The sequence below is a fragment of the Ptychodera flava genome, chromosome 17, assembly GCF_041260155.1.
Source record: "Ptychodera flava strain L36383 chromosome 17, AS_Pfla_20210202, whole genome shotgun sequence".
Taxonomy (NCBI): Eukaryota; Metazoa; Hemichordata; class Enteropneusta; family Ptychoderidae; genus Ptychodera; species Ptychodera flava.
Genome location: NC_091944.1, coordinates 30,422,642 through 30,441,949, shown reverse-complemented (window position 1 = coordinate 30,441,949; position 19,308 = coordinate 30,422,642). Strand labels below are relative to the sequence as shown.

The window sequence follows — 19,308 nt, the reverse complement described above, 5'->3', positions numbered from 1 at the left end:
ACTCATATTAAAAATGAAAACCTTATAATTAAGGAACAGATTGGCTTTATGCCAGAGTTTAGTACATGTGATCATATATTTGTTTTTTAAAACAATTACTTACAAAGTATCTGAGTATAGGGGAAATATATATTTGGCCGTTTCATAGACTTTCAGAAAGCCTTTGATTCAATTGGCATGTTGGGCTTCTACACAAATTAATAAAGTATGGTATCACAGGGAAATTTTATAACGTCATTAAATAAGTCAATTTATTTAAATTTGAAGGGTTGCATTAGGGTGAAAGAGGGACTCACTAAACAGTTTCCCATGGAGAGGAATAAGGCAAGGTGATGGCTTAAGCCCACTGCTTTTTAACCTATATATTAATGACACAAAAGATTCGCTTAATTGTGTCAGCAATGACCCATCAACTTTATTACAGAGTACTTTATCATGTCTACTTTATGCTGATGACTTACTTTTACTATCTGAGACACCTGGGGGCTACAGAATGCTATAAATTCAATACGGCATTATTGTGAAAAATGACATTTAGACATAAACATCCTTAAATCAAAAATCATGGTTTTCAACAAATCAGGGAAAATTTTCAACAAATTTAAATTTACTATACATGGTAATGAGTTGGAAAATGTATCAGCATATACTTACCTTGGCATAAAGTTAAATATTACAGGAAAACTAAATAGAGCACAAATTGATTTGAAAAACAGAGCTATGAAGGCATGTTTTAAATTGAGACAGTTACTCTTTGCGGAATCAAATATTCCAATTAAGGTCATTTACAGATGTTTGATGCCATAAAAGCTATTCTGCTATACTGTACAGAAGTATGGACAGCGGACATATGCACAAATGCAAAAACCATACTCACAAACTTAACAAACACAATTGAAAAGTTGCACATTAAATTCTGCAAGCACATACTTAAAGTGAATAACAAAGCATCCAACATAGCATGTTTAATGGAACTGGGTAAATATCCTCTAATTGTTTCAAGCATAACACAAATGGTCAAATATTGGTTAAAAATAAGTAAGAAAGCAGATACAACTGACTCGTGAGGCATTATGATCTGGGCTGTCAACTGGACAATGCACATACAGATAATTGGGTGTCAGGCATTAAACAATCATTGCTGCTCGTAAATATTGGAGATGCCATGAATGTAAAAATAGAAAATGACAAACAGTTTAACTAATTTTAATGTAAAAGTTAAAAGCTATTTGAAAAATGTGCATTTGAAATGATTCATGATGATAAGCTTACCAGACAGGGCACCATAAAAATAAACTTGCACATACAGAGAGTTGAAAAAAGATTTCTCTCTCGAAAGCTACCTTCATGTTATAAAAAACCCAGATCACAGATCAGCCCTGTGCAAGTCACGCATTAGTGCACACATATTACACATGGAAACAGGCAGATATAGAAACCTTGATGTTATGAGACAGAGCATGCCAAATTTGAAAAAACAAACAAGTACATGATGAGATACACTTCCTTTTCATTGTAAAGGCTACACAGACATATACATGATTTTTTCAGTAAACTAAACATTTGGTAAAAACGCATTCAGAGGCACACAAGACCTTATAAGCATCTTTTCAAGGACAGATAAAGCAATTGGGAAAATACATACATGTTTTAAACTCAGAGAAGAAAAAATGAAAAACAAACAAAGTAAACTGTTTATAACCCTGTAATATGTTGACCTCATATATATATATATATATATATATATATATATATATATATATATATATATATATATATATATATTCTTTCATTGTTGTATATATATATATATATATATATATATATATATATATATATATATATATATATATATATATATATATATATATATATATATATATATATATATATACTCTTTCATTGTTGTTTTTGTAAAACCTTTATTGTACTTTATGATCAAGATCCCAACTGGGATACGATTTCAATAAAGGCTTACTTTACTTCACATTGGGCTCATCCACAGGCTTACGGGTTCTTCAGTGTGACATGTCCTTTATTTTCACACATACACATTACTCCAATACTCCGTGCGCCTGTGAGCTCGCCCACATTTATTGCATGGCTGCTCCTATGTCTAATCCACAGGGGCTCACAAATGGCTATATAAGTCAATATTACAGCGTTTTCTTTCTTTTCAATGTTACAAATAAACTAGCTGAGCCTGAAGAGCACAACACTTGTGTAGCTGTCTTTTGTGTAGCTTGTATTGGCATGTATAGTGCGCCCTCAATAGGGAGTGTGATCATATGTAAATGCGACCTTTGGTTCCGTGACCTCTAGCCATGCCTACTTCCCTCTCCATATGGCCGGCCATGCGTACAGACGTCGCTGTGTTTACTGACGTCGCTGTGTTTACTGTACTAATTAAAATTAGTACTGTAAGCATAGCGAGGACAGGAAGTAGGAATGGCTAGAGGTCACGGAACTAAAGGTTGCATTTACATATGATCACACTCCCTATTGAGGGCGCACTATACATGCCAATACAAGCTACACAAAAGACAGCTACAAAGTGTTGTGCTCTTCAGGCTCAGCTAGTTTATTTGTAACATTGAAAAAGAAAGAAAAACGCTGTAATTTGACTTATATAGCCATTTGTGAGCCCCTGTGTCTAATCTTGACGTTGATGGGGGTCATCTCGTGTCAAAGGTCAGCTCACAGAATCGTCGGACTTTGTGGATACTGTGCTGCGGTATATCGGTACACCCTGGCCCCGCTATATTGACTTGAACTTGAAGAGCTAAACTTCCATAAAAAAACTCGAGTAAGTCTCTGGTTATATGTACATTTTGAACAACATAGCAGCTTAAGTCTGTATGTGAATGTTACGGATTCGCTCAGCACAGTCGCTCGCCAGTAGAGCAGTCCAGCCCACAGGCTCTTGAGTCAATGCAGGCGAACCGCTAGCCGTCACTGATACAATGTGGTGACAGGTGTGGTTCGAAACACACCGAAGCTAATTTGGCCCCAGTTCATGCTGCAGCTGTTAGCATTAGAAAGATTGGCCAAACGGCGAAGAGCCCTGTAGGCTGTGAGCATTTAGAAAGATTGGCAAATCTTTCTGATGTTTACACAGGGGCCTTCACCGTATCGCAAGGAAGGCTGTACTCGTATATAGGCTAGTCTTGCTCAGTGAGCTGGCACGCCAGTGAGTGACTGTGTAGCATTTGAGTTTTCTTTATTTTTCTCAGGAGTGTTGAATCTCCACAGGCTTCCAAGCTTTCGGCAAGGTAACTTTATTTGGGTGGACAGTGGCGTGTGGCTGTTGAACTTCCTACCACACTTGCTCACAGCATGGAGGTAGCTCCATGCTCACAGGTATAAACATGATTGGGTGCTTGGCATAAGAATTATGATATATATCGCTCATTAAGCTCTTGAAGTACAAACACTGACCGGCTACTCCGGACAATTACATAAAGTGCTGAAAAAGCACAGCAACATCGTTACATTATAATGGCATCCGAAGCCAATGAAGTTGATCTCCAGTGAAGCTATACATGTATGTATTCATAGTCACTGTTACTGTACAATCATTTGTTTTCTGTACAACATGGTGAAATATGTAACCCCAAAATTGGCAAAAGTACATGTTACCCATATTATGATAAATGTTGATCACGTCTCCTGAAAGGTTTTGGAGTTTCTTGATTTTATACATATTTCATAACTAATGCACATTCATTTCAGTGCAGGTCATGGTGCACTGATTTAAGGCGATACCGAAGGATTCATATTGCTAAGCAACGATTGCTAAGGGTAATTTCCAAAATCAATCGAAATGCAAAGTTTCCATGGTTTTCTTTGCATAATAAAGATTTGCAGAACCATACGATTCCAAAAGACGCATGTTTGTCACACGATTGGTCCGTGACGTCACACATATACAAATTTTCACTGCTCTAATTTAAAACGTTTGAGCTCCTACAAATTTGCACCAAAGTTTCCAAATTTCAGAATGTAACTCATGATATATCTGTTTAGAGCCCCTAGCATGGATTAGGTTATCTGTTCAAGTACAAATGATTTTTGAACAGGAAAATATCTACTGTGTCATTTTGTGAAATTTTGAAGGGTTTTATGGCGATATCTCATAAACGGTGCGGAATTTCTAGAAACGCATGCTTATCTATATTCTCATGTATGCCATCAATAATCCTACCAAAGGTCAGCTAAATTGTTAACAATTGAGAGAGTTGAAAGATTTTGAGCATTTTCAAAATACCAGGAGTCGAAAATCCATATAGAAAACAATGGAACGGTAAGATTTTGCACATTAAAGTGCGTGTTTTGAACGTTGCCAGCGATAGCAACCAATGTATGTATACGTGCACTTTGAATCCTTCGATATCGCCTTAAGTATATTCAACCTATATGTGATTACATAATATTTATCAGGGCTCAAATAATACCTGTCTGCCTGTCCCGGACAAGTGAAATTTGGCCTGGGACAAGTAGTTTTGAAAAGTGCTTGTCCAAGTGGACAGGTAGATTTTTTCAGCCTGCAACCAGTATTTCAACCTATTGACTACAGCAAATATTCATAAGTTTAAATTATGTACCTTTTAAAATTTTGAAAATCATTGTTTGGATATTTACCTGTCAGAAAAAAATAAAAGAAAGTTACATAATATCTAATCACTGTTTACAGGAGTCAGCCATGTTGATTTATCTAAGGTCACGTCTCAAATCTCTTAGATTGGGAGATTCTCAGAGCCATCTCGACAGGGATGGCGTTGTTATGCCATTTTGCATACAACACAGACGTGGTAATTGTTGAACTTTCCCAGATTCACTCGTTGGTTCTGTCAAAAACTTCCTATCAAACTAATTAAAAATGACGTTCAATTTCTCTGGACATTGTCTCAGGTGAGTTGAAATTAGTATAGTTTCTTAGAATAAATTATGCCATTTTGGACAGGTACTTTTCTCATTGGGACAGGCATTTTTTATTTGACTTGTCCAGTGGACAGGTGGTTGAAAAAAAGTATTTCGAGCCCTGTTTATTAAATATTACCTATTGTGATAACAGCAGCATTATCTCTGCTGCACATCTTATTTGAAGATGAGTTCATCTGATTTGGATGAACCACAGTCCCTCTGTTGGTGGAGGTAATGTGCATGAACCAATAGCTGTCAAAGTATAAGAGTTAAGGGTGGGTCACAATTGGTAACTTTGAAATACCACAATAGAATATTAACTTTACCTGCTGACCTGAGCTGGGTTACACCAGGCATAGTGCACTAGTGCATAGCCAAAAGAAGGGACTATGAGAGTGTCCAAGTACTGTTGTGTGTTATTTGAGAGTACACACCATCATGACCAATATTGGTTTCGGTCTCCAGCAACACACAGCAAAGGGAGTTTTGGAAAAAGGGTACACAGTAGGCTAGCAGCATGACCGCTTGCTGTGATATTTATGTTAATGTTAAGTGTTACAGATTCTGTATATACTACCATGGAGATAGACTTGCCCCTCCTTGATACTACTATTGTGCAGTCTATTTGCTGTGACAGTGTGTTGTCTGAACTTTAGGGAACAAACATGTAGGTGAATCCAGGGAGTGGTAGGACTACAGATAGCAGCAAATTGAATGTGTGCTTCAGGCAATCAACCCTTTACCTGTCAAACAGTATCACTTCCCAATCAGCCAGCTCAGTGAAAAGTAGTATTGATCTAAATCCATACCTATATCCACCCATTTGGCTTGGTGTGTTCCAACAGCTTTAGTCAATGAAAATCATGTTTACAGTATCTGTGATTTCAGGGGCCTTCAAATGTTCAAGTTTTGTTGAAATTCACCAAAATTGGACATATTGTACTTCATTAGTTTCAGCGAACTTGATCTGATGGTGAAATATGAACTTTGCAGGAAAAGACACTCAGTCATGAAGTTAATTCTAGTGAGCAGTATAGAACAATGCTGCACCTGTGCTTACAATCCGCTAGCTTAGAGGGATAAGGCAAAAGGTTGAAAGCTGGGAGGCACAATATTGGAAGAATCTTGTAGTGTTCGAAATTATCAGTACTATTGATGCTGTCAATAAAGTTTCACAAAATGTCACCATGAGTCATATCAGGTAGATAAATTATAAGTTATGATAATGGCTCATCAATACTATCAGAAGCAAACAATCATATCATTTAGTATTGTTTATTTAATTAAATCACAAGACTATCACCCTCAATAATGTACCTTCTGTAATATTGTCTTGTATTATGTACAGAATTTAATTTTATGACTAGACAGACATTCTGCACATGCAAGATATTGAATACCTTAAGGTGCTGTCAAGTATCATAAATGTTATATTTTTTGACCACACTCATATCAGAAAAAATATCACTCAAATTTGACTCAAGTCTCCCAGAAAATGCCATATTAACTATGAAAAACATCTGATGTATGTACTATCGGCTATCATTGACAATATCATATAGTGATGTTGTCTATTATATGTCAGTATTTTTGTTAAGGCCGGTACCTCAGTAAATGTTACCGGGGTTCCCCGGTCATTTTACTGGGTTCCTCTTTGTATATCAATTAGATTAGGTGACAGTAGGAATGTTACCAAGGTTCCCAAATCATTACCAGTGTTCCCCAACCTTAGTATAAACACTGAATGTTTTATCTTATTTACAACATTACAAAATTTACAACGTTATAGGTAAGAGAAAGGCAGACAGAGAAAAACTTGTAGACAACGAAACTTATTTTTTATCATATTATATTTATTGTCCCTGAATAAAACCCTGTGCAGCCAATTTACATATCAGTCTTAAGACTATGCAAATTAGCAGTGTTAATTAACACTGCTAATTTGCATAGTCTTTTGTTATGAAATATATTCTTGTGTGCACGTATTAACATATGAATAGACTGCTCCAAAAACAGAAGGGTGGCCCACCCCAAAAATTCCCCTGTTTAGAACTTTGCTAATTGTGAATGCTTCCTTGCAGAAGTGCTAGGTAATAAAGATTTTGGTAGCTCTTGAATGTTCTTTGATATTTTATAGGCCAAAACCAGAGTTTGACTCATCAGTGTTCTCTGTAACCATGACAACAAGACAGATGAAAATGGATTACAGAATAGAGAACCTATCTTCATCAATTCTGAAGAGAATGAATGAATTCAGGAAACAGTCCCTGTACACAGACATTGAGTTTCGCGCAGAGGAGCAAAGTTTTGCTTGTCACCAGGCAGTCTTAGCAAGTTGCAGTCCAATGTTGACCTACGTTCTTACTTCAGATGCACACAAGGACAAAATCAGGGAATGTTTAGGTGTTTGAATGCAAATACTGTGAAAGATCTGCTAGACTTTATGTACACTGGTCAGATAACCATTACCATCCACATATTGAGCAATTGCTGAAAGTATCGAGTGAACTGAAATTTGAGGAGCTTGCCACTGGCTGTGCACAGTTCCAGGAGAAGTTTTACAGCGCATATGATCATCCGGACAAGGCTGTCTACACATTACCTACTAGCTGTAGAAGGAATGAATGGGCAGGTGAACCCATGCAACACTGTACAAGTGAAGCTGACCAGATACTGGTGTACACTAGACAAGGGCTGCAATGTGGAAGCAAAAGTGATGCTAGCAAGTTGTTGAAATATGCACATGATGAAGACAGAAATATCACTGTAGGTAGTAATGATGCTGATGTATTTGATAGTGGTAGTGATTGGAATGATGATGATGATGACCTGGATGAGGCAGACATGGCTAATGAAGAAAGTGTGTTGACCAATAAACACAGAGAGGCTGATATAAAAGAAGTCAAATGTAAGATAGAAAATGAAGAACAGGAGGAAACAGATATTCCAGAACTTTTAACAGGGAGTAATGATATGATTGTTTTTGGGAACGATGACAGGGGCAACATGGCTGATGTAGTAAAAACCTTGACTCCTGCAAATTTATTTTGCCCTCACCTGTATGATACAGGTAGCTCTGTTGCAGATATGAATTCATCACGAAGTCCCATTCAGAATGATCAAAGTTTATTAGGGGAGAAACATGCTGACTTAAACGGCAATATCAATCATTCTGATGCTATTGCCCACAACACCATATTTCACACAGACCAGAATGAACATGCTGAAAAGGAAAAGTCAAAGGTCATCAAAAGGAAATCATTCAAATGTGAATTTTGTGGAGAAAGTTTTCCAAGGAATCATCTGCTTCAGAAACACAAAAATCATGAGCATGGTGATAAAATTCAAGGTTATAGTAGCAGTAACTGTGATGAGAAACAAAAATATTTGTGTAGTGAATGCAACTGTGAGTTTGGAAGCAAAGGTCTTCTGCAGGACCATCTTTCAGTTCATTATAAGAGTCTTCAGCAGACAAAAGGACATGGTAAAACATCGAGCATTGGTCCAAAAGAAATGTCCACTGAACAATCAGCCAATACATGGATAGGACAGATTCTGCATCAGTGTGATGTCTGCAAGAAAGATTTCAAGCTACATTGTGCACTGAAACTTCATAAGCAGAAAGTTCATGGTTCGACCGGTGGTTATCTGTCATGCAGAGTGTGCAAAGTGAGATTTTCAAGCCGTAGTCTTTTAAGACATCATCAAATTGCTAAGCATGCACATCGCTCGGGGCAAGATAACCTCTGCTGTCTTTTATGCAAGGAAACTCTCTGCTCAAGGTTGCAGCTGAGGAAACATATGAAGGACAAACATCCAAACCAGCACCAGTGTCAGATTTGCAAAAGGTCATTCACTCAAAATAGGTTACTAAGGGATCACAAATATAGGATACATGAAAGAAAGGTATGGGACTGTGAAGAATGTGTTGCAGCATTTGATGATTACAAGTCATTGAAGGAGCACAGAGAGACACATGATCAGATTTAAAGTATCAGTGTGAGAAATGTAAGAAATGGTTTGGCCGGAAGAATAGCTATGAGGGCCATATGAAGAGGCACAGAAGACAGAAATCCATGGAGTGTAAAATCTGCAACAAAGTTTTCCATTTGCAGGGCAGCTATGTAGCACACATGAACATGCATGAAAGTAGGAGACCATTTAAATGTCCGATTTGTGAAAAGTCATTTACTACAAGGACATACCTCAAGGAGCACAGATATAAGATACATGAGCGAAGGGTATGGAACTGTGGAGAATGTGGTGCAGCATTTAGTGATATGAATCTCTGAAGGAACATAGAGAGACACATGATGAAGTTTTAAAGTATCAGTGTGAGAAGTGTAAGAAATGGTTTGGCCGGAAGGATAGCTATGAGGGCCATATGAAGAGACACAGATTAGAGAAATCCATTGAATGTGAAATCTGCAACAAAATTTTCCGTTTGAAAGCCAGCTATGTTGAGCACATGAACATGCATGAAAATAGGAGACCATTCAAATGCCAGATTTGTGAAAAGTCATTCACTACAAAAAAAATACTTAAGGATCACAGATATAGGAAACATGAGAAAAAGGGTGTGGAACTGTGGAGAATGTGGTGAAAAATTTAATGATTACAAATCATTGAAGAAGCACAGAGAGACGCATGATCAAGATTTAAAGTATCAGTGTGAGAAATGTAAGAAATGGTTTGGCCGGAAGGAAAGCTATGCAGGCCACATGAAGAGGCACAGATTAGAGAAAGCCATTGAATGTAAAATCTGCAATAAAGTTTTTCATGTGAATGCCAGATATGTCGCACACATGAACATGCATGAAAGGAAGACACCAGTTAAAGTTGACTTGTCGAAACATAAAGAAACATCCCGCACCACCGAAAAAATCAACAAATGCCCAGAGTGTGATGAGAGTTTCGAGGAAGTTTGAGTTTACGACTTCACATCACAAAGTTGCATGCAGTCCTGGAGCAGTGTAAATTGTGTAATGAAGTATTCCCCACAAAAGATGAACTGTATCAGCACAGACAGAAAGTGCATAAGTTAAGAGATTACCCCTGTGTAAATTGCAAAGTAATTTTTGACAGCAAGAATAAGCTTTCATGGCACAAAAAGAAAATGCATTCTCAACAGCCATTGAGTTGTAAAGAATGTGGGAGCGTGTTTGCAAACAGAGAACTCTTAAAACAGCATCACAGCATTCACGATGTAGAAGAATTGTATTCGTGTGAGGTGTGTGGCAAAACTTTTGGAAGGAAAGAAAGCTTAGATGGGCATTTGAAACGCCACAAATATGAGAGGCCCTATCCTTGTGAAGAATGCGGGAAAGTTTTCAATAGAAAAGGAACCCTGGAAAAGCATTTCCGTACTCATTCAAGTATCAGACCGTACAGTTGTCCGGTCTGTCATAAGTGTTTCAAGTCTAAAAACTCAGCTGAAAAACACCGGGTAGTATACCACAGTGGTGACACTACTTTGAAACCCTGGTCTTGCTCTGAATGTGATAAGACATTTACACAGAAAGGTAATCTCTTGACACACCAAAGAGTACATGCAAAGATAAAACTGTATTTGTGTGATATCTGTGGGAAATCCTTTCCTGAACAACAGTACATGGCCATCCACAAACGTGTTCACACAGGTGAACGGCCTTATCAATGTGAACTCTGTGGAAAATCATTCAAATGTAAACCAAGTTTAAACAGTCATCGGTTGTACATCCATTCATCGGAAAAACCTCATCTTTGCCACGTGTGTGGTAAAGGATTTAAAACAACTGCAAAAGTGAAAAGACATTTACTGGTTCACAATAAGTAGTTTTAATGTGCATTAGCTGTTTGAGGCATTACATGTAAGTGACAAGACTTGCTGTCCTATGTTTGACAACTCTTGCATCAACAAAATATTTGAAAGAAGTGATGTAGCAGTGTTTCATCAAGGATGCACTATTCCAAAAGTCATTCAATTTTGGCCATTATGTGCCGCAACCAAAATGTCATTGGAGCATGAGAAATTCAATTTTCAGGTGTGCTATAGAAGCATGCACAAGTTTCCTTAGGAATACCAGACTGTTAAGAAGAGCCCCAAATGCCATCTTAAAGAGACTGTTCAATCACAGTCCCTCCACACACTGGTTGGCAAATGTCTATTGTTTTAACGTGTGAAGCCACAGGGCACAGAAATCAGTCCCCTGGAGTTGGGAGGGATGATTTTTAGCATTGGTTTACTTTATATGATTTTATTAATTTTGACTGTGATATTTCAAATAAAGAGTTCGACTCCACACCATCTGACTTTGTATATACCGGCAAGTCCTTATGTCTTCTCCAACTTGTGTATACACAACTATAATTGCTCCAAAACATTGCCAACTTGCTAATCTGAAGGTCGTAACAGCGGATTAATGATTAAGTCAACACCACAGCCAGTCACACACACGTAGTAAAATATTTTACTACATGTGGGCTGTGGTGTTGACTTAATCAATTAATCCGCTGATATGGACAGCGGATTAGCAAGTTGGCAATGTTTTCGGAGCAATTATAGTGGTGTGTACACAAGTTAGAGAGGAGATAAGGACTTGTCGGTAATATGTAAAGCAGTCAGACAGTGTGGAGTTGAAATCTTTATTAGTCCCCACGGACACCGTCCGGGGGGACTTATAGGTTTGGTCATGTCCGTGCGTCCGTCCGTGCGTCCGTCCGTCCGTCCGTGCGTCCGTCCGTTCACGCAGATATCTCAGAGACGCCTGGAGCGATTTCGTTCAAACTTGGTACAAGGATAGTACCCTACCTCATACAGATGCACGTCGATTTGTTTCACAATGCGATCAAATTTGGCGGTGTTTAGAGGACTTTTTAGTTTTCACCTCCATAGACTCCCATGTATAAGGCAGTCAGTCCATAGACTCCCATGTATAAGGCAGTCCATAGACTCCCATGTATAAGGCGGTCCATAGACTCCCATGTATAAGGCAGTCCATAGACTCCCATGTATAAGGAAGTCCATAGACTCCCATGTATAAGGCAGTCCATAGACTCCCATGTATAAGGCAGTCCATAGACTCCCATGTATAAGGCAGTCCATAGACTCCCATGTATAAGGCGGTCTATAGACTCCCATGTATAAGGCAGTCCATAGACTCCCATGTATAAGGAAGTCCATAGACTCCCATGTATAAGGCAGTCCATAGACTCCCATGTATACGGCCGTCCATAGACTCCCATGTATAAGGCGGTCCATAGACTCCCATGTATAAGGAATCCATAGACTCCCATGTATAAGGAAGTCCATAGACTCCCATGTATAAGGCAGTCCTTAGACTCCCATGTATAAGGCAGTCCATAGACTCCCATGTATAAGGCGGTCTATAGACTCCCATGTATAAGGCAGTCCATAGACTCCCATGTATAAGGAAGTCCATAGACTCCCATGTATAAGGCAGTCCATAGACTCCCATGTATAAGGCCGTCCATAGACTCCCATGTATAAGGCGGTCCATAGACTCCCATGTATAAGGCAGTCCATAGACTCCCATGTATAAGGCAGTCCATAGACTCCCATGTATAAGGCGATCTATAGACTCCCATGTATAAGGCAGTCCATAGACTCCCATGTATAAGGAAGTCCATAGACTCCCATGTATAAGGCAGTCAGTCCATAGACTCCCATGTATAAGGCCGTCCATAGACTCCCATGTATAAGGAAGTCCATAGACTCCCATGCATAAGGAAGTCCATAGACTCCCATGTATAAGGCAGTCCATAGACTCCCATGTATAAGGCAGTCCATAGACTCCCATCTATAAGGCGGTCTATAGACTCCCATGTACAAGGCAGTCCATATACTCCCATGTATAAGGCAGTCCATAGACTCCCATGTATAAGGCAGTCCATAGACTCCCATGTATAAGGCAGTCCATAGACTCCCATGTATAAGGCAGTCCATAGACTCCCATGTATAAGGAAGTCCATAGACTCCCATGTATAAGGCAGTCCATAGACTCCCATGTATAAGGCAGTCCATAGACTCCCATGTATAAGGCGGTCTATAGACTCCCATGTATAAGGCAGTCCATAGACTCCCATGTATAAGGCCGTCCATAGACTCCCATGTATAAGGCAGTCCATAGACTCCCATGTATAAGGCAGTCCATAGACTCCCATGTATAAGGCAGTCCATAGACTCCCATGTATAAGGCCAAGAAAAATAAAAATTTAGTTTCTCATAGTATTCATATTGCAAAAAGGATGCAGTGACACAGTTTTTAGTCCCCACAGATCAAGTCCAGGGGGCTCATAGATTGGGTCATGTCAGTCCGTGAGTCCATCCATGTGAGTCCATCCGTTCACGCAGATATCTCAGACACTTTGACAAATGTCATGTGACCTTGGTGACCTTTGACCTCAAATATACATATTTGTCCATAACTCAGTAATCACTAATGCTACACCCTTCATATTTGGTATGATGGGACAGCTTATGACGCCACATATTGTTCCTCATTAATTATGTGCATATCTAATTTTGAGCGAGCCAATAGAGCCAGAGGTCTGATTTTGGTTTGTAGGGATAACTTAGCAATACAATTTTTTGACAAAATGTCACGTGACCTCAATGACCCTTGACCTCAAATATACATATTTGTGCATAACTCAGTAACCACAAGTGCTACACTCTTCATATTTGGTATGAAGGGACACCTTATGACGCCACATATTGTACCTCATTAATTATGCGCATATCTAATTTTGAGCGAGCCGATAGAGCTAGAGGTCTGATTTTTGGTATATATGGATAACTTAGCAATACAATTTTTTTGACAAAATGTCACGTGACCTTGGTGACCTTTGACCTCAAATATACATATTTGTCCATAACTCAGTAACCACAAGTGCTAGACCCTTCATATTTGGTATGATGGGACAGCTTATGACGCCACATATTGTTCCTCATTAATTATGCACATATCTTATTTTGAGCAAGCCAATAGAGGTAAATGTACGATTTTTAGTATATAGGGATAGACTATAGGATAGAAATTTTTTGACAAAATGTCATGTGACCTCTATAACCTTATACCTACAATACACGATAATGTCAATAAATAAGTAACCACAAGTGCTATGTCATTTATATTGAGTAGGTTGGAAGAACTTATGACAAACACATGCTTAACCTCGTTAATTATGCCCATATATAATTGTGGCCAAGCCAATAGAGCTGGAGGTCTGAATTTTGGCATATATGGATTAATTAGCAATACAATGTTTTTTTTTTTCAAAATGTCACGTGACCTTGATGACCTTTGACCTTCAATATGCATATATATGCATATCTCTGTAACCACAAGTTCTTTACGCTTTGATTTTGATAGGATAATAGACCTTAAGATGTCACATCTTGTACCTCATTTATTATGCACATATGTATTTCTTGGCTGGCCAATACAACTTGAGGTCTGATCTTTTTCCTGATTTAGAACCATAACTTATACATGCCTCTTGTTTCAAATTGGGAACAATGACATAGACCTATGTGTCCATAGATCTGAACATATACACTCCAGTGATACTTCTTAATGACCTCATTTCCCTGCCCCATCAAGACTAATACTCCTATTACAAGTGGGGACTATGTCATTGACAATGACTTGTTTAATATACCTCAGTCAAAATTAATAAAATTACTGTAGTAATAAAGAAAGCAGTCAGACGGTTTGGAGTTGAACTCTTTATTTGAAATACCAAAATCAAAATTAATAAAATCAAATAAAAGTAAACCGTTGCTCAAAAAACCCCCATCCCTCCCCACCCCTCCGAATGATGGTATAACTTGTGAATTTTATTTACAATTTTGGGCACTTGTTAAAACATTTTTGTTGAACTCCTTTTTTGCTTCTTTTGAACATGGTGAATTTTCACCATCCCAAAGACAAGGTGTTATTTCCCTTATTGAAAAAAGGGAAAGATAAAAGGTATATTCGTAACTGGAGACCTGTTACTTTATTAAATGTTGATTATAAGATAGTAACAAAGTGTTTGGCAAAAAGGTTGGACAATATTCTTCCTGTGTTAATACATGAAACTCAATCAGCTTTTGTAAGAAACAGATATATTGGTGATGTAATCAGACTTATTGAAGGGGTGATGGATTACACAGAAGATATGAATCTTCCTGGTATCTCGATAACAGTTGATTTAGAAAAAGCATTTGACTCATGTGAATGGTCATAACTGTTTTAAGTTCTAAAAACTTTTAATTTTGGACAAAGTTTATAAGTTGGATTAAAACATGTTATAAAAATAGTGAAAGCTGTGTCATGAATAAGGGCACAAGTACAGGTTATTTTAAACTATTCAGGGGAGTCAGACAAGGAGATTGTATATCACCAATGTTATTTGTGCTGGCTTTGGAAATTTTTTGATTTCTCTCAGGTCTGAGAAAGATATAAAAGGTATTGATGTACATGGGGAAGAAATTACAAATGCTTCATTTGCAGATGATCTTACTTGTTTTATACAAGATGTAAATTCTGCAAGAAATCTGTTTAAATTATTGGACAGATTTACAAGTGTTTCAGGTCTCAAAGTAAATATAAATAAAAGTGAAGCTATGTGGCTTGGAAAACAAAAACACTGTAAAGATAAACCTTTGGAGGTAAAGTGGACAGATGACCCAATTAAAGTTGTTGGAATTTATATTTCATACGATAGAGAAAGAGCTCTCCATATGAATTTAGCAGAACCTTTAGAAAAACTTAGATGTAGCTTAAATTTTTGGAAAAGTAGAGACCTGACTATTCTGGGAAAAATTCAAATAATCAAAAGTATGGGCATTTCTAGAATTCAGTATGTAATGAATATGATTGAAATTCCATGTATTGATTTGAGAAGGGTTAATTCTTTGATTTATAAGTTTCTTTGGAAGGGTCCTGATAAGATTTCTCGACAAACAATGATTGGTACTGTAGAACAAGGGGGAATCTCTATGCCAGATATTAGAACAATTTATAAAGCTCAGCGTATTAATTGGATTAGAAGATTATGTGATTCTGGTATAAGACACCCGTGGAAAAGAATTGTTATGAAAGAATTGGAAAGAATTGGGGGTATAGAAATGTTGTTAAATTGTAATTTTAATGTTAAGAAATTATCTGTGAATTTTTCTAATTTTCTCAGATGTATGTTACAGGTTTGGTCTGAGGTTAATAATTATGCAAAATGTGATGAAGAAAGTGTATTTTACCAAATAATCTGGAATAATCAAAACATTTTATTTCAGGGGAAATCCATGTTCTTTAAAGAATTTGTACGAGCAAATATTGTGTATTTGGGACAATTATTTGATCAAAATGGTAAAATTATTTCATGGGAAAAAGTAAGACAAATGGGAGTTCCAAATTCATCTGTGCTGCGATGGTTTGGAATTATTAATGCCATACCAAAAGACTGGAAACGAAAAGTAGATAAGCAGATGATTGACAGTTTTAGAGTTCCTGAACAAGAGATTTTATTTAAGATTGGCATAGTGTGTAAAGAGATAAAATGTTGTAATACAAGAAATGTGTCCAAGTGGATAAATGATTGTAATTTCATTACCCCAAAATCTGAGTTCTTTTTTAATGAGTTTATTGAAGATTGGGATTTACTGTATCAGTTACCTTATAAAGTGACAATTGATAATAAGCTAGAGCATTCCAGTTTAAAGTACTGCATAATATACTTCCAACCAATGTAACGTTATCAAAAATGACACCACCAAGAGTTGACTCTGAGAAATGTACCTTTTGTGAGGAACAGAGTGAAACACTGGTTCATCTGTTTCATGAATGTGTATTTGTGATGGAATTTTGGGAGGGAATTTATAGGGTATGGGGAAATAGAATTGGATTGCAGAGTCACCCAACTGTTAGACAAATTATTCTTGGAGATGAAAGATTTTCTTTATTTTTAAACTTTGTAATCCTTGCTGCCAAATACTATATTTATAGATCAAAATATCAAAAACAAAAACCAAGTGTGGGTGCTTTCAAAAAATATCTGCAAAATTTTCAAAACTTGGAATTTCATATTGCCAACAAAAAGAATAAGTTGAACTCTCATCTTAAGAAATGGGGGCAGTTTTTTGCTCACGTGTTTACACACGTGAGCATATGTCACAGCGATGTCTGTCTGTCTGTCTGTCTGTCTGTCTGTCCGTCTGTGTGTCTCTGTCTGTCTGTCTGTCTGTCTGTCTGTCTGTTGGTCCGATATCTCAAAAACGGCTTATCAGATCAGAATCAAATCTGGTACATATATTCAGTTAGCAAATGGCAAGAACTGATTAGTTTTTGGTGGGTGTGGCTTGCATACTTTTTGCTCATTTGCATAATTAATGATTTTAGAAAAAACGGATATATATTAAAAACGACTACACACAATTTGATGAGATTTGCTACAAATGTTGATCACACCAAGATATATCAGCAGTGGGAACCATTAAGGGGTGACATGAAAGATAAATGCTAATTTGCATATTTAATGAACTTTCCTAACTAGGGATATATGTCTGATTTGACTCGATCAAAATTAACCAAACTTGGTATGTATATTAAAGATACTATGATTTAACATTATTGAAAGTCATTAAGCGTTTTAACTTCAGCCAATTCCTAATTTGCATATTTCATGAACTTTGTTAATTAGGAATATATAATTGAAATGACTTGACCAAAGTTGATGAAACTTGCTACATGTATTGAAGCCACTATGATACAACATTTTGAAAGTCATTAAGCATTTTTACTTCAGCCAATTCTGCATTTGCATATTTAATGAACTTTTTCCAATTAGGGATATATATCTGAATTATCTTGATTGTAGTTGTTGAAAACTTGCTATATACATCAAAGATACTGTGATATACATTATTGAAAGTCAAATGACTTTTTTACTTAAGCCAAAACCTAATTTTAATATTAAATGAATTTTCATAATTAGGGATATTTATCTGAATTGACTTGATCAAAATTGATGAAACTTACTATGTACATTAAAGACTCTATAATACAATATTATTGAAAGTCATTAAGCATTTTCTCTTCGGCCAATTCCTAATTTGCATATTTAATGATCTTTCCTAATTAGAGATATATGTCTGAATTGACTTGACTAAAGTTTACAAATTTGCTACACAGTATTGCATATACCATGATACAACATTATTGACAATCATTAAGCACTTTTACTAATTCCTAATTTACATATTTAATAAACTTTGCTTATTAGGGGTATATACCGGGATTTACTTGATCAAAGTTGGCAAAACATGCTATGTACATCAATGATTATACCAGGTACTAGGTCAAAACAATATCGAAAGTCATTTCACATTTTCATGTCAGCTAATTTATAATTTGCATATCTAATGAGCTTTCACAGCTCGGCAAATACTGCTTGAAGGACTTGGCCAATGGTAATTACACTTGCTAGATAAAATGGTGATACAATAAGAGCAGTCAAATAACTTTAATGTTTTATTTCAGCTAATTGCATATTTGTATACTTCATGACCTTTTAGAATTAATCGGCGGTGATTATTGTTCATTATGTTGATCATAATAATTTCAATGAAGTTGCAAACATGTGGCAAAGGTTCAAATTTACACATAACTTCAATATATAATAAAACACGTGAGCATTTTCAGTTCATATCTGGTTAAGATTATAAGTTTTCTTTTTCTCTTTCTTTCTGTCTCTTGTGCGTGTCAACTTGATACAAGACCTGTATTATTACATTATAACCTGTATTACTACATGAAAACCATAAGATATGTAAAATACATTTCTGTAACAATTGGAAAACAATCTTTTTGTAAACCTCAAGTAACCCAATAAAATGTTAAATACTAAAAAAATTCGGAATTGGCTGAAGTAAAAATGTTCAATGACTTTCACTAATGTTAAATCATAGTATCTTTAATATACATACCAAGTTTGGTCGATTTTGATTGAGTCAAATCAGACATATATCCCTAATTAGGAAAGTTCATTTAATATGCAAATTAGCAACTATCTTTCATGTCACCCCTTAATGGTTCCCACTGCTGATATATCTTGGTGTGATCAACATTTGTAGCAAATCTCATCAAATTGTGTGTAGTCGTTTTTAATGAATATCCGTTTTTTCTAAAATCATTAATTATGCAAATGGACAAAAAGTATGCAAGCCACACCCACCAAAAACTAATCAGTTCTTGCCATTTGCTAACTGAATCTATGTACCAGATTTGATTCTGATCTGATAAGCCGTTTTTGAGATATCGGACCAACAGACAGACAGACAGACAGACATCGCTGCGACATATGCTCACGTGTGTAAACACGTGAGCAAACCAGATATGAACT

General features: G+C 36.7%; 1 protein-coding gene across 1 annotated transcript; it reads left to right on the top strand.

Moving 5' to 3' along the window:
- Positions 1-2,681: 2,681 nt before the first annotated feature.
- LOC139116030 (zinc finger protein 112-like) lies at positions 2,682-13,122 on the top strand. The gene is made up of 2 exons (XM_070678526.1): positions 2,682-2,806; positions 7,061-13,122. The coding sequence occupies exon 2, from the start codon at positions 7,564-7,566 to the stop codon at positions 8,911-8,913; it is 1,350 nt and encodes a 449-aa protein (XP_070534627.1). The 5' UTR covers positions 2,682-2,806; positions 7,061-7,563; the 3' UTR covers positions 8,914-13,122.
- Positions 13,123-19,308: the final 6,186 nt, after the last annotated feature.

Coding starts and splice junctions, on each gene's coding strand:
- LOC139116030 (XM_070678526.1), top strand. CDS start 7,564: ATGCAACACTGTACAAGTGAAGCTGACCAGATACTGGTGTACACTAGA.